Source organism: Silurus meridionalis, chromosome 19 (assembly GCF_014805685.1).
Source record: "Silurus meridionalis isolate SWU-2019-XX chromosome 19, ASM1480568v1, whole genome shotgun sequence".
Taxonomy (NCBI): Eukaryota; Metazoa; Chordata; class Actinopteri; order Siluriformes; family Siluridae; genus Silurus; species Silurus meridionalis.
This window is the reverse complement of record NC_060902.1, coordinates 12,596,860-12,611,417: the sequence shown is the minus strand read 5'-3', so window position 1 is coordinate 12,611,417 and position 14,558 is coordinate 12,596,860. Positions and strand designations below refer to the sequence as shown.

The window sequence follows — 14,558 nt, the reverse complement described above, 5'->3', positions numbered from 1 at the left end:
TAAATTACCATTTAGGCTTTATTTTCTGATTGTCCAAAAACACACAATTATTCATGCAAAATTGTTCTTGGTGTATGTGATCAAGTGTTTGAATGTGTCCACATAGTTGCCCTTAACTAGTCTGAATTCAATCACTTTTGGAAATAAGTACTGGATTGACTTGTGGTTTATTGTGGTTTTATGTTCAAACATTTAACAGACTCAGCCAAGTCAATGACATGTATAGCAAGCGGTTTATTTAAAAAAAACAAAAAAAAAGGTTTACTACAAGAACTACGCATGGAATTATATAAGGTGTATTTGAGAGTAAAACTACTATTGCTATTACTGTACAATACTGTACCCCTCCCCCCCGTCAAAAAAAAGAAAAGAAAACTAAAAAGAAAGAATGTACCTCTGTAATGTACACCATTGTATATACAAAGTACATCTGAACACAGACTTTTCTCATTAACAGATACTCGAGTGGACGACTATAAATACCTCTGATACGACAGTTCATACAGCCTGGTTAAAAAAAACAACAAAAAAACATTAAATCCACATTTAACAGATTACAATTCTTTTAAAAATAAGAAAGAAGAAAAGCAATCCCTCGCTCAGTCCGTTCACCGACACACAATGCAGATTCAAGTGCATAATAATCGATTTTTTAAATTTGCAGACTTGAAAATATAAAAGATTACGATGATGTAAACTGAGTCCTCAGCCAACCGCACAATAATAATAAAAAAGAAATGTACATATTAAGACAGAACATAATCACCAAGCACTGTGCATGAGTTTGTTATGTATTATGCATGTTAATGCCTTTCTATTATTTTTTTTTCCTTTTCTTTCATTCCAATTTGGTTTCCAGTTGCCTTATGAGGTATTAGGAAATGCACAAAAAAGCTCATTTTCAATAATAGCACACACAGATATACGCAATCACCTGTTATGACGTGGCAATAATTGTAACACAACACAGAGAAAAACTTTTTTTTTTTCTTTTTTTTAAGTTTAGAATTTGCTAAACTGATGTTTTTTTGTTTTGTTTGTTTCTGCTCTTTTTGAATAATCAGAGGTTTTCCAGGCATTTTTCAACATTTCTACACTGTTAAGGCTTTTAATAATGGGTCTCGATTGACCTAAGAGGGAAAAAAAAAAAATCAGCCAGCCTCATGCTTGTTTTTTCTTCTTGACCTCAAAACACACACCCAACATTATTTTTACTCCTTTTCACCACATCAAGGCTTGAATATAGTAAACAGTCAAGGCGTTTCTCAAATAAAGTTCTTTATAAAGCATACATAGACTAGATGGATCAGATTTTTTTTGATAAAAACTGCCTGTAGATCTGTAGTTAAAGATCTGGGAAGCATGACTGTTGTTTTTACCAGTTGGATGAACCCACTCAGAGGTTTCCTCTGATCTTATAAATTCTACAAACATGTTTTATTTAATAAATTTGTATATCCCAGGTAAATCCGATGAAGAGATTTCCCAATCTGACGTATAAAGCAGGAATGATCCGTCTCCATTAGGCGGGTTTACACCATACAAGTACATACATAGAAACATATATAGAAACATACTTACAGGGAAGAAAAATTACAACTTACAAGAATTGGATATAAATTCAGGCAAGGATTTTTTTTTTCTTTTTTCTTTTTGCATCATATACGTCACCAAAGATACAAGACATTCCTCACTTTTGCATTTTTTTTTTCTTCCAGTTATAACTATAATCATTTCAGGTACACGCAGAAATTGCCTCTGCTCTGGGTTCTGTCATGTTGTACTACTGTGAAGTATAGAAGTGCATGTGATTCTGGTAATGGAGTTGAAGGGGTTTGTGAAGCAGCAAATCTTCGTCTTACCCACCTTGCAGGTGAGGATAGTTTTGCTGTATAGCACAGAATCAAGCTGGGAGGAATAAAGACAAATTAGCTCGACGTATTACGCAGACAAAAGCAATACATAAGTATAATTTTTTTTTTCTAATACTTGGCCATGCGTCTTATTTTTCCAGGTAAGGTAAAGATCCCACCAGTGTTTTGAGATCTTTCCTATTGACTGGTGTGCACTTCAGCTTGAAATTTTTTTTTTTACAGACCCAGTGAAAAATATTTCAAATTCTCAGACTCAAATCCATCCACATATATATTTATATATTTTTTTCCTGTAGCATGCAGACTGATTGATTACATGACACCAATGAATTCCATGCATTAGCAGTAAGTGGAAGTTTTTCTGATTTCGGTGGGTAACGTTAGCTTGCTACTTGTTGCGCGTGAGTACTACTGAATAGCAAGCAGCTCCTCTGTTTTGTTTTTTTTTTATTAACAAATGAGACCAAAGTCTCGCCTACTTCTTATCTTAGATTAAATAAAGTCAATGCAAGGATAAAATCGGTGCAAAGCGAAGAGCACAAATAGCAAATGCAACAATATCTGTCAGTCCTGCTCATGACAATCCACAATAAGGCGAGACCCAACTTTTTTTTTTGTTTGCCCTGAGAGCTTTCCAGGTGCTTGTGGAAATATGGTTAATTAACAATGTTTCTAATAATAATTAGTTATCCGTTACAAAGTAGGTGTGTATAACTGTTCAAGAGAACATGGTGCAAGCAAGTCGCCATGCTGGAATTTCTACAAAAGAAGTACTTGAGCTTTCGGTATTTATCCTGAATTGAAAACGCGATGTGAGGAGGGAACAAAGCCGACATCGCTTATACTGACGAAAACATAGACACATTCTCAGTATTTAAAAAAATTAAAAATGCTGCATATAAATACACAGACATTTTTCCACTGCAATGCTATAGAGCTCATAGTAAAGTATTGCAGTAAAATTCAGGTTCCGTCATGGCACACGTAAAAAGTCCAGCTCCCTCTAGGGTAAGTATTGAAATAAAAAATGAGAGAAAGTGAGAGTGAAAGGAAAAGAAGAGAGAATTTCACAGCTACATATTTTTCCGAAAGAATCCAATTCAAATTCACAAACCTAAATAAAAAAATCAAATCAACAAACCTAGATTATATAAAGAGGGATCGAGTGTGTTCACGTCCCAGCCAGAACTCTTTTCTTGGGTTTCAACAGTGCTGAAAACAAAATCCCACCATGTGCATGTGGACCACACACACAGACAATACACACACTCACATCCACACACTGCATTTGAGGATTGAGGTTACAGTCAATAATAAATGAATTAAAAAGAGGTTAGTTATTTATTTATCTCTCCACTGACAACTGGGGATCAAACAGCGGCTGGATTTTGGAATCACAAAATAGAGGAAGGTTTTCTCAAGCCGGGCAGGATTTATCGGTAGGTGGAGGTGGTGGGGGAGATGGAGGAATACTAGAGGTGCTGCTGGAGCTGCTACTTTTAGGGAAGACTGCAGGTTTGGGTCTGGTGGCTGGAGGCCGGTTGTCTCGGAAAGTGGACGTGGAAGAGGAGAATGCAGCGGCTGTCGTTCCTGAGGACAGAGGACTTTTAGGAGCCGGGCCCTTGAGAGGGCGTGAGGCAGAGGGCACGTCGCTGGCCGAGCTGGCACTGCGCTGGAGTGGACACTGGAGGGCGTGCTGGAGCGGACGGGAGTGCAGCGGGCTGGACGGCTCGGAAGCTCCGCCGCTCTTCAGCTGCTCCAAAGTGTCCAGCACGACGTCAGGCGCCGGCTTCAAGCCGCCACTCTTCTTGTCCAGATCCTGTAGCTCACTTAGCGCCGTGCTAATGGTCGCTTGGATTTCCTAAAGTAGAGAGCAAAAAAATAAAAAAAGATAAATAAACAGTGTGTGAGCACAAAAGGAAATGCACAAAATACATGAAAAGCAAAGAGAGTGTATACAAGTAATATTGTAGTTAGATAATTAGTAGCCAAGGAACAGAGAGGCCAAAGCTAGTTATCTAAATATGCCCATGTTAGCTAGAAGTTAATGCTAACTGTACGATAAATACTTAAGATAATGGTTGTTATAATGAGAAATAGATCCTAATGTCTGCTAAAGTATAAAACTAGCACGTTAGCAAAAAATAATATAGGTTGGTGGCAGTAAAAAAAAAAAAAAAACAACAACTTAATATTTAGCAGAATGCTAATGCTAGTAAGCTAACTAAATATACCCAAGTTAGACAGAGGTTAATGTTAGTTAGCTAACTAGTTATTATGGAACTTTCTGTTGCTTAAACTCAAAGGCGGCGAGTAAAGTGAAACTGGATCAGACTCAACAAAGCTTCCTCTAATAATTTCAGCCCATGGCAAACAGATACCCCATTACTGAGCATGAAGAATGATAAAGAAAGCACTTGCAATCAAAAGCCAATGTCATGTTTCACCTGTGAGCTGTGCTCCACCTGCGTGAACACTTCGGGGTCGAGAGGTCGATGGTTGCTAAAACTCTTGGATCGTCCAGCAGGGGTGCCTCTGCGGAGCTGAGGGCTTTCCACCTTGGCTTTGAGGGATGAGTGGCGGGTGATGGAGTTGAGGACACTGTGGGCGCTCAGCGGCCGCTTGTCTGTGCTCTCGGGCAACGATGTGCCTCTCGGGCCTCCCGCAGGTCCGGACGAGCCTTCGCCTTCTACCGGACGGAAAGTTCTACGGATTCCACTTGCTTCCGGGCGCTTTCTCATCCTGTTAAAGACGGGGACAGAGTAAGTTATTTATTTCCCTCCTACAGCTTTATGACAAGGATGATATTCTATCGCAACCATGATAATTCATAAACACAATCTGACTCATGTTCACTCTAATATCCAATATGTCAAATCGATTCTCCAACACAGCTTATGGTAGAGCATTGATTTGCGGTCAGCCACCATAGTAGTACTGACCTTTGGGTTATTGATCTTGTTTACTGTTTGTGCAAATAATGTCATACAGTATATCTGAACCTAATGGCTGCATCCCCCACCACACACACACACACACACACACACACACACACACACACACACACACACACACACACACAGAGAGAGAGAGAGAAACTGTGTTTAAAAAGTACAAAGATTGCTCTTACTTGTTGAGATTAGCCAGATAGATATCAGCTACATGGCCTCCAATGGGAGAGCTGGCACTGCCTCTAGCAGACAATTTCTCTCCTATTCCCTCATGGGGCCCCTCTAGGTCAGCTTTCGGGCTGCCTCGACCGGTGTGAGCACCATCCGCACTGGGAAAATAACAAATGCGGTGTCATTTCAGAACGTATAATTATAATGTTTCTGTATGTAACTCTAGGCATTATGCTAAACTTAAGCATATATCTACACAGCGTTTGACCCAAAAATAAAATCATTACATGTCCTGGAGCACGATGTACTGGTGCGGCACGAGGCCGTCAACGCCGTTATGTCGTCCCTCCCACCAGTCGTCAGAAGCGCGGTGGTACAGCAGCAAAGAGGCGCCCTTCTTAAACGAGAGCTCGCGGTTGTTACGGCCTGAGTAGTCGAAGCGCGCAATGGCCTCTATAGGGTCTGAGTCTGAAACGTTCAATGAGCCTGGGTATCAGATGCCAGAGACGGATTGCCAGGAGAAGACAGAGGATGACAGGCGAGCAAGAGGTGGAAAAGAGAGAGGGAGAAAGGGAGGATTACTGCATAGGTAGCCGGGCAGGTTAGAGCACATCAGCAGGTAAGTTGCTGTAGCCATGCAAATTATTGGATGGACTGGGACAAAAACACATTTCAACAATAAAGCAGACATTTGCAAAGTTCACAAAATAAGCAGGATTCTATTCTTGTTTTTTTTTGGATTATACAATTTCTGATATGAGTACATGTATTTTTTTTACAGCAAGGCAGACAGGAATGTTTGAAAAAGTGTAAATACAGCAAGCAAAATTAGGCATATTAATAATAAAAATTATTTATACACTATAAACAGTATATAAAAAGTACTGAAAACAAGGGGCTTGGTATAATTTAACAATCATTTATAAAATAAAATAGTTGTAAATGACCAAAATAAAAACAGACATTTATTTAAATATAAATATATAAATACATTTTAAATTGAAAAACCATTATTTCACAATTTTGGTGCTTTAAAATTGCATCATATTGAAATTATATTACCGCCATTTTAATACTCTTAATGCCACTTTTAAATGTAAATATTAGCTGACATTAATGCATATTATTTCCTATTAGCGCCCATGCAGTTACTGAATAGCTCCTGAAATAATATGCTTTAAGGTGAATCACTGAGTAATAAGTCAGAGGTTATAATGATGCATTGTGATGCGTTACAATATCCTGAAACAGGGATGCAATAACAATGAGTGTATGCTGTCTACTAGTTTTTAATCTCACCATCATCACTGTTATGGTTATCCAAAACGGTATCAGGCGCTGGTTCGTCCACTAGGGGGGGCTCGCTGTGTGGACTATCACTGCATCAGAGAACAAGACAGAATAACCAAATCTCAGATTAATGCACATTTCAGTAGGCATTAGCAATGACATAAACTGATCACGCTCATGCAGTCACGTTGATAAGATCTTGAGCTCGGATTCATTTGGGTAAGTTGATACAACAATTACTGCTTATATCGTATTATAAATGAGACCGTTTATGGCTACACCAATTGGACTTGGTGTAGAGATATGGGGTATCCTGAGACCTGGTTAATGTTTCTACTTTTCATCTCTTCTGCTGAGATACAACCAGCTGTACTGTTGCTTTGAAGTGAGATCTGAAGCAAGACTTGGGTAATGGAGACAAAGCTGGGTCTGTCCGCATCTCTGACTCTAAACAGCACCTACTTCTACAATTCTGCTTGGGATGAGTTACTAGGAGAGGGAAAAATTTCAAGAAGAAAATGGACAGGCTTTATTTAACCCATCAAACTCGCTTTTTGTACAAGGAATGCATTATAGAACTTTACACCCTGGGTAACTATTCTAATGCACTGAATAGTCTATACACTCCAATATGGATTCATGTTTTTCACTTCCACAGACGAGTCAAAAAAACAAAAAAAAAACCAACCACATAATAATGGCATAATAATCGTTTCCTTGCAGACTCCATGGAGAGTTGCCAGTGCTGGGCTGAGCAGACACACAGTCTGATACCTGTCCTGTTCCTCTTTAGTCTAATGCCATGTGATTTACTAAGCAGACAGCCAGGTCTAATAAAGACTGTGTTTCATAGGATGGGAGTGAGGGAGTGAGGGACACTGGGAGTTGGAGGAATGAGGTGTTAATTGGGTCTTTGGGATTATAGCGGAGCTCTTGGCAAAGCTCATGTGCAACAGCCACTTGTTTGGAACCTAACATAATGTAATGAACCAGCATTGCTCAATGTGTGTGTGTGTGTGTGTGTGTGTGTGTGTGTGGGGCATTTATACCTCAAATTATATTATAGAACGTAATATTCTGAATAACAGCCTCTTGAGACATGAGAAGTGGTATTTCTACCATAAAATATCTAAAAATATCTAAGTTTTAAGTAAAATAAACACACACACACACACACACACACACACACACACACACACACATACACATATATATATATATATATATATATATATATAGATATAGATATAGATATATATAGATATATGTGTGTATATATATTTTCTGTTTATTCAAATTAAAGGAACCTTTGTGAAACACAGCACATTATATATTGACCTTTGGGTAAACAAACGTTTCCACACAAATGTAAATGTGTGTGCGTGTGCCTTTAATCTTAAAAGCTTTTTTGTGTAAAAACGACCCTTTAGACTGACCTGAGCTCTACAAAAAGGTTCCTGTGCAAACAAAAGTTCCCTGATTTTCATCCTAAAGCTCACTGTGCATTGCACGACACACTGTACCTTGAAAATAGATTAAATCTTATTATCTGACCCTCCAAATTAACTTCCCGTACATATAGCTGCTTTGCATCAAAGCAGGCTGAACAATAAAGCATGCCAAACCTAATAATAATATAGAAGCATTAATTCTATAGGGAAATTGGAATATTTATAGTGAAAGTTTAAAATCCAAATCGCTCTCCCCCTGCATTAGTCTTCAACTCATTTTCTTACAATCCTGAATCAGCACTTTGAGCCCACTGCCTTACACAACATTCACACAGTAAGTGTTACAATTAGTGTTACAATTAGCAAACGTTGCTTTTTGTTGTTGTTAAAAACAGCAGTGAGGGCATGTCAGGTGAGACAAACCTGGTCTCAATAAAATAAAAAAAACTACTTTACTATAATCAAAGAAAGTAACAGGGTCATCTGGTGCATCCTTTCTTACAGCTACTAAAGAGTCATAGATCAGCTTGAATTAAATTTCTGGGATTCATCCTGTAACCTCACATTCAGCTACTGTGGTGAGCCTCCTGTTTTAGAGTCTCTCAAATTAAACGACGTTTATTTCAGGGACTGACACTCATGTCCTGAGTTTCTGACTAAAACAATAAGGAAAACATTGACAAAAAAAAAACCAAGGCCTTCTCACCCTACTTCAGTACTTGACTTGACTAACGCCCTTGTTGCTAAATGAGCACAAATCCAGCGCACTCCAAAATCTCTACAGAAGAGTGAAGGTTATTATAACAGCAAATGGGGACTAAATGTAGAATAAATATATTTAAAAAAAAAGGATACTTTTAATGCTTCACATTTTTATTTTAACTTTCAAAATTCTTGAAATCTCAAACAACATTTCTTTTTTTCTTCCTCATATTCCTTGTCCTTAGAGATCTTCAGAATTGTACATCAAATAGAGAGAATCAGAGCTCACCAGTATTCTTCAGTGGCTCCTACACGTTCATACACAGGGCCCTCAAGATCACGTGACCCAGGGAAGATGCTCTCATGGTGAATGATAATGGTCTTGATCAGCTCGTTCACATGGGCCTGGCAAGAGACCTGGTCATGACCCTCAGGCACAGACATCAGTGTGGGGCCGAAGCAGATGGCCAGGTTATAGGGGTCCATCATGTTGTCCTCACTGTAATGGGACAGACTGCAGAAAGAGGACAAAGATGACAAAGTCAAACATCACTATTAATATCTTACTGGTGTCTTATTGATACTTTCCGGAGATTTGAGATTACATTTATAAGATGCTTTTCAACATAGAATAATTAAAAACAGGATTGAGAAAGTTTCTTTTATTTCTTTGCTAAAAAAATCTAAAAAACAGAAAGACAAAAAATATTATTGACTACTTAGAATAAAATACGTTAAAAATAAGTAAATACATAATCATATTAATACCAAATACCTAAAGAAGGAAGAACAAAAGGAAGAAAATATTGAAATAAGTATGGACGTAGGGAAGGAAGGAAGGAATGATGTAAGAAAGGGAGATAGTATGTAAGGAGGGACACCAGGAAGGAAGTATGTATAAGGAACAAAGGATGGAATTATGTAAGGAAGGAAGAAATTATGCAAGTACGTACATAAAGAAAGAAAGAAAGAAACATTTAAACAACTATAGCAGTATTATATTGACATTATGTGTGCAACAGACAGTTTCGCACCCCCCATCATTTTCAAAATATTTGTGTTAAATACGATTTATTCTCTTTTATTCGTATTTGAGAACTTATGTAAAAAATGTAAAAAACCTTCCGCCATTGTCACAGAATCTCGGTTAATGTATACAGTAAATCAGCACATGTCCCAGATTTATAAAAGACACTTTTTTCAACCACTTAACCTCGTTTATGGAAGTTCATTAGGCCTGAGGCTGAGACGGCGCTGTGTGATTGTCCTTGGGGAAATTACACTCGTTTAGCACATTTCTCCCTGTCCCAGTGTTATAGTAATCTGTGATGAGACCATGAGTCAGACAGAACTGTAGTGAATCAGAGACACAGGGGGAAGGTGGCTAGAGGACTGGGGTCAACCAAATCCATATGGAGAAGCTCGGGTCAGGATTTATGAGTGGTACAACTAGTTCACAGAGATCTACTTACATTTCTTCCATTATATCTCTCTTTTTTTTTTTTGGTTCTAGAAAAGGGCACCTTTGACTATATGTTTGGAAGTGATTACAACGGCTGAAACTGTATATACTTAAAAGCGTGTGTATATGTACACTCATTAACCACACAGCTGAAGACTGCATGAACCTCAGCGGATATTTTTCCAACCCTCAGCTGAGCAGTTCGGTTGAAACGAATGTACATTGTAGAACAGATTCCTCTTCTTGACTCACAGTGAGTAAGCTGTAGCACCACTGCCTCATAAAACAGCATGTTAATCATTCTGAGATGCTTTTCTGCTCAGCGCGGTTGCAAAGCGGCGCGTATTTGAGTCATTGTAGACTTCCTGGCAGTTTGGACAAGTCCGGCTATTCTTTTCTGAGATCTCATCAGCGAGGCATTTCTGCCCACAGAAAAGCCACTCAGTGGATGGTTTTGTATTCCGCACCTTTCTGTAGTGCAAGGTCAGCAGTTCTGCAGGCGGATTCTATTCAGTGAACAGGGGTTCAGGTGTTCCTAATAAGGTGGCTGCCAAAATTATGGTTTAAGTACAGATAATTACCCCAAATGCCAATGTGTGTGTGTGTGCTGGGAATGAAAAGGAATGTATAAGAGATAATGCTCTAGAGAAACAAAAAGGAAATTCAATTCAGTTCAGTGGATATATGAAATTTTTTTCATTAAATGTGCTTTTTTTTTTTTTTGGGTGACTACTTCTTTAACTTTGTCCAGCATCAGACCAACCACATGACTGTGGTGCTAAATATACACATGTATGTATGTTTCAATAGGTAAGCAAGGTTGAAAATATATTACCGACAGAATGAAACAGCTTAATAGAGCCATTCTGGCATTGGACTATTGTAGTCGATCGAACAGAGGATCCTTTCAGATGGAAAAGCCTGAAAGTAATACCATGTCTCTGTCTATCCCTTTATCCCACTCTCTTTCTCTCTTTATCCTTCACTCTAGCTATGATATCTGGCCTGGAGTGGCTTTTGTCAATAGGGGGAAATAACACACTCCTTTGCAAACACATGCCTTCAGCCAGAGCAAAAGCAAAGCCGTACCGTGGTTTTTCAGAAAGACCACAAAGACAAGGATTTAAAAAAAAAACCCAAAAAACCCTGGAAGGAGAAAAACAGGGGACAGGAATGGAAGCAGTACAAAGAGCTGATGTTGGCACTGCGACTTCGGCTCCTATCTATATTCCTTCCAAAACAAAAAAATATTATAGTATACCTTCTAATGAAAAAAATGGTTGTAAAATGGTAAGATTTTAAAACACATAGGCTTAGTGTTAGAAAATTGAAGCTAAGATTAGCTGTGGTCTACCAGCCATAAGCTCACAGGTTTAACAATCCCAGTGGAGTCCGGCTCCAGCTTCGACTCTAAATCACAAATTAACCGCAGGCACGAACGGTGACCTCATTTGCCGAATCTCCCTGCAGCCCTCACAGCTTTTGAACCTGGCCCATATGCAGAAAACATCTGTGATGGTGCTGATCTAGGATCAGCTCCAACTATAGCAGAAGCGAGGGGTGACTGTAAATCAGTGAAAGCACTTACTGGTTGAGGAATGCAAACAGGTATCGCATGATGACCAGGGTGTTGCTGGGAAGAGACAGGAGGACCTTGTGGATGTGGGTGGCTCGATCCTGGAGATTCTCCATAGCTGCAAGTCATTTTTTTTTCATAGAAATAATTAGACCAATATTTAGTGGTGCTTGAAAAGCATCACAATTGTTCATGCTTATTATTATTATAATTTTTTTTATCTTTTATTTTCTCAGGACAAATTTTGACACGCAATTAGTTCGCCATATGGTTGTTTACTTTGGAGGAAAAAAGCCTCCAGGAAATAAATAATATAAATAAGTAATTTTCAGTAATGCTGCTACAGCAAATAGGAGCCATAAAGTGAAAGATATACAAAAAGAAAAAATGGATTCAGGACTGATGGAGTTTCAGATCATTTCTTGCTCAGAATGTAGGGCATTCATTGTTCTCTATTTAAGTGAATGAATATTATTGCCCAACTGAAAAGTTATTAATGGCCTGATAACTGGCCAGTAACTAAAAAAAACAGCTCATTTTTTTTCCAGATTTTTTTCCATATCAATATTTAGCTATATAGGGCTACAATAATAATTATAAACATTAAAGTGTGTATTTTTGATATATATTATGAATAAATGAATAGTATCCCAATAATAAAATACACTATATGGACAAAAATGTTCATGTTCCAGCCATATGTGGTTCTTTCCCACACTGTTACCACAAAAATTTGAGGCGCACAATGGTCTTTGTTCCACCATGACAACGTTCAGATTCAGTTCAGATCATTATAACAGCAGATATGAATTAAACGAGGAATGGGATGTTCAAAAAGCAGTAGGTGGAATGGTCTAAGTGCACACTTACAGACACAGGCCATGAGTTCATGAAAGACCTCCTTAGGAAAGAGGGCATTTTCCAAGCCTCTGAAGTAGAGTTTGAGAACGCCTGCAATGGAGTCCATGTCGTGATCGTTCTGATCGCCAGCCAAAGGATCCTCACCTGAGAGAAAGAGCAAGCGAGTGGGAAAGATAGAGTGGGTGTGAGTGTGTGTATTAGAGACAAAGTAAAAGATCTGAGATTAATTTTGGCAACTGAATATAGTGAGTCATCTGTTTCATAATGCTGAGAGCTACAGAAAACAAAGCGATGAGAGAATATTGAATTAGATCATCTTACCCCTCTCAAAGGCGTTCTTAATATCATTGACCTCTACTTGTGAGCCAGACACGCGGAAAATGCCCTCATGATGCAGGCCTGCGGATGTAATGACATCACTTTAGTCAGTTTACTAACTTTCTAGTAGATTACAAAACCGTCTTCATTCACTTTTCTCTTGACTACAGTATTTCTGGTTTTTGATAAGACTATCCAGACCTTGAACTGCACTTCATTGAAGATTGATTAAGGAACAAAAGGACTCAAAAGCCAAACCACATTTGATTTGCAACAGTATAAATGGAAATGTATGAGCTACAGTATTAAATGGTTCTGCTGTAAAGAGCAGACATGTTGATTAATGAACCGTATTGAACATTTTGTTCACTTGGACAGGGAGAGGAACAGGAGCTGCAGGCTTACAGCCAAACAGCCAAGTGCAAGACCAAGAGCAAGAGAAAAAGACACACACAGAGAGAAAGAGATAGAGAGAGAGAGAGAGAGAGAGAGAGAGAGAGAGAGAGAGAGAGAGAGAGAGAGATAGAGAGAGATAGATTACCATGTCGGCTGATGAAGCGGATACAGCTTTCCACAATCAGCGGTATGACCTGAGCGGATTCCTAAACAAATAACGAAAAGAAAAATCAAGAGGACCAAATGAGAGAAATAGACACCATCAAATCTTTGAAGAAAAAAAAAGTCTTTATGAACAAGGGCTCCTGTTGAAGAAGCAGGCGTTGAAGGAGTAATAATATTTGTAAAGGGATAGAGGTTTCAGAACAGGAAAAGGGAAAAAAAGCAGCACATATCGAATCAATGGGGGGAAAAAAGGGGACTAGTGAACATAGTGGTTGCTAGGAGACAGATTCTTTTCACAGCTTCCTTTTGTTTGTTTGGGCAAAGCGGAAATGGCTGAACGGGATGGAATTTGGGGCACGTTAGGCTCGATGGGGGTCACGCCAAAACACACACTCGTGCACACACTGGGTCAATTCAGTTTGAGCGTTCGGCTCGGAATGGAGGCGCATACTGTATGTAATGACGGCTAGTCACAGGCAATGAACTGCGGGGAATATGCAGCAACAGGGTGCTTTCGGATCTACACTCTGTATTATCAGGGCTACTGTTTTTCATGGGGGCCAATGTGAAGAAATTATTTTGGTTGGTGAACCTACAACATGATTTGAGTCATGGTACTATAAAACAAGATATTCCTGAGCTCCAGTCAGGTTCGTGAAAATGTTGTACAATATGTTATATGGACAGAAGTACTAGGATACACCCAGATGTACAGGTCTTTGGATGCGGTAGCATTAAATGTTTCCTCTACTTGTACTAGGAGATCCAAACTTGTTCCAGCATGACAATGTCCCTAAGATTTGAGTGAAGAGCAAGGGATTCAAGCCTTCTGAACAGTTTTTTCGTTCTCTGGAAATGGTTTTAGCGAACGTTTTCACCGATTGGCTGGTTTTCCTTGTCATCAGATTTAAAAACGGAATCCAAGATCTACAGGACAATTTAGAGTGATGTGTAAAATCCATCATCATCATCATCATCATCATCATCATGATCCAAGCAGTAACCAATAACTTTGCTGAAGCTGATTCGTGAATAATCAATGGTGACCATGTCACCTCAAAGAGTCCATGCCATTTTGACAAGTATTTTGGAGAATGTTGTGGACAATTATGTTCACGCACTTGTAGTAAATTCTCCTATGTTAATTGCCCTTATGTGTGCAGCAGTCAGGTCAAGAACATGCTGAATTGGTGCTGTTCTCTCCTCAGTATATTCTAATGACTTCTAAGACACTTGCCCCCATATAGTAATTTAAAATACCTACTGGAAGCTTGGCAAAACTCGTGTGTGTGTGTGTGTGTGTGTGTGTGTGTGTGTGTGCTGCTTGACCTGGCCATCCAT

The 14,558-nt window shown here is 38.9% G+C and overlaps 1 protein-coding gene across 5 annotated transcripts in view; it reads right to left on the bottom strand.

Annotated features, from left to right (window-relative positions):
- Positions 1-219: 219 nt before the first annotated feature.
- The window catches only part of srgap2 (SLIT-ROBO Rho GTPase activating protein 2), an 85,860-nt gene continuing 71,521 nt past the window's right edge, over positions 220-14,558 (bottom strand). For 3 of the 5 annotated variants that reach the window (XM_046875703.1, XM_046875704.1, XM_046875705.1), the window contains 10 exons: positions 13,198-13,258; positions 12,660-12,737; positions 12,348-12,482; positions 11,490-11,595; positions 8,729-8,953; positions 6,296-6,375; positions 5,284-5,482; positions 5,005-5,154; positions 4,322-4,616; positions 220-3,735 (listed from right to left, as the gene is read on the bottom strand). In XM_046875703.1, the coding sequence (XP_046731659.1) occupies positions 3,292-3,735; positions 4,322-4,616; positions 5,005-5,154; positions 5,284-5,482; positions 6,296-6,375; positions 8,729-8,953; positions 11,490-11,595; positions 12,348-12,482; positions 12,660-12,737; positions 13,198-13,258 (1,773 nt within the window). In that variant the 3' untranslated portion in view covers positions 220-3,291. Of the gene's footprint in view, positions 3,736-4,321; positions 4,617-5,004; positions 5,155-5,283; positions 5,748-6,295; positions 6,376-8,728; positions 8,954-11,489; positions 11,596-12,347; positions 12,483-12,659; positions 12,738-13,197; positions 13,259-14,558 lie in introns of those variants that run through there. The other 2 variants (XM_046875706.1, XM_046875707.1) reach the window with 2 other exon arrangements.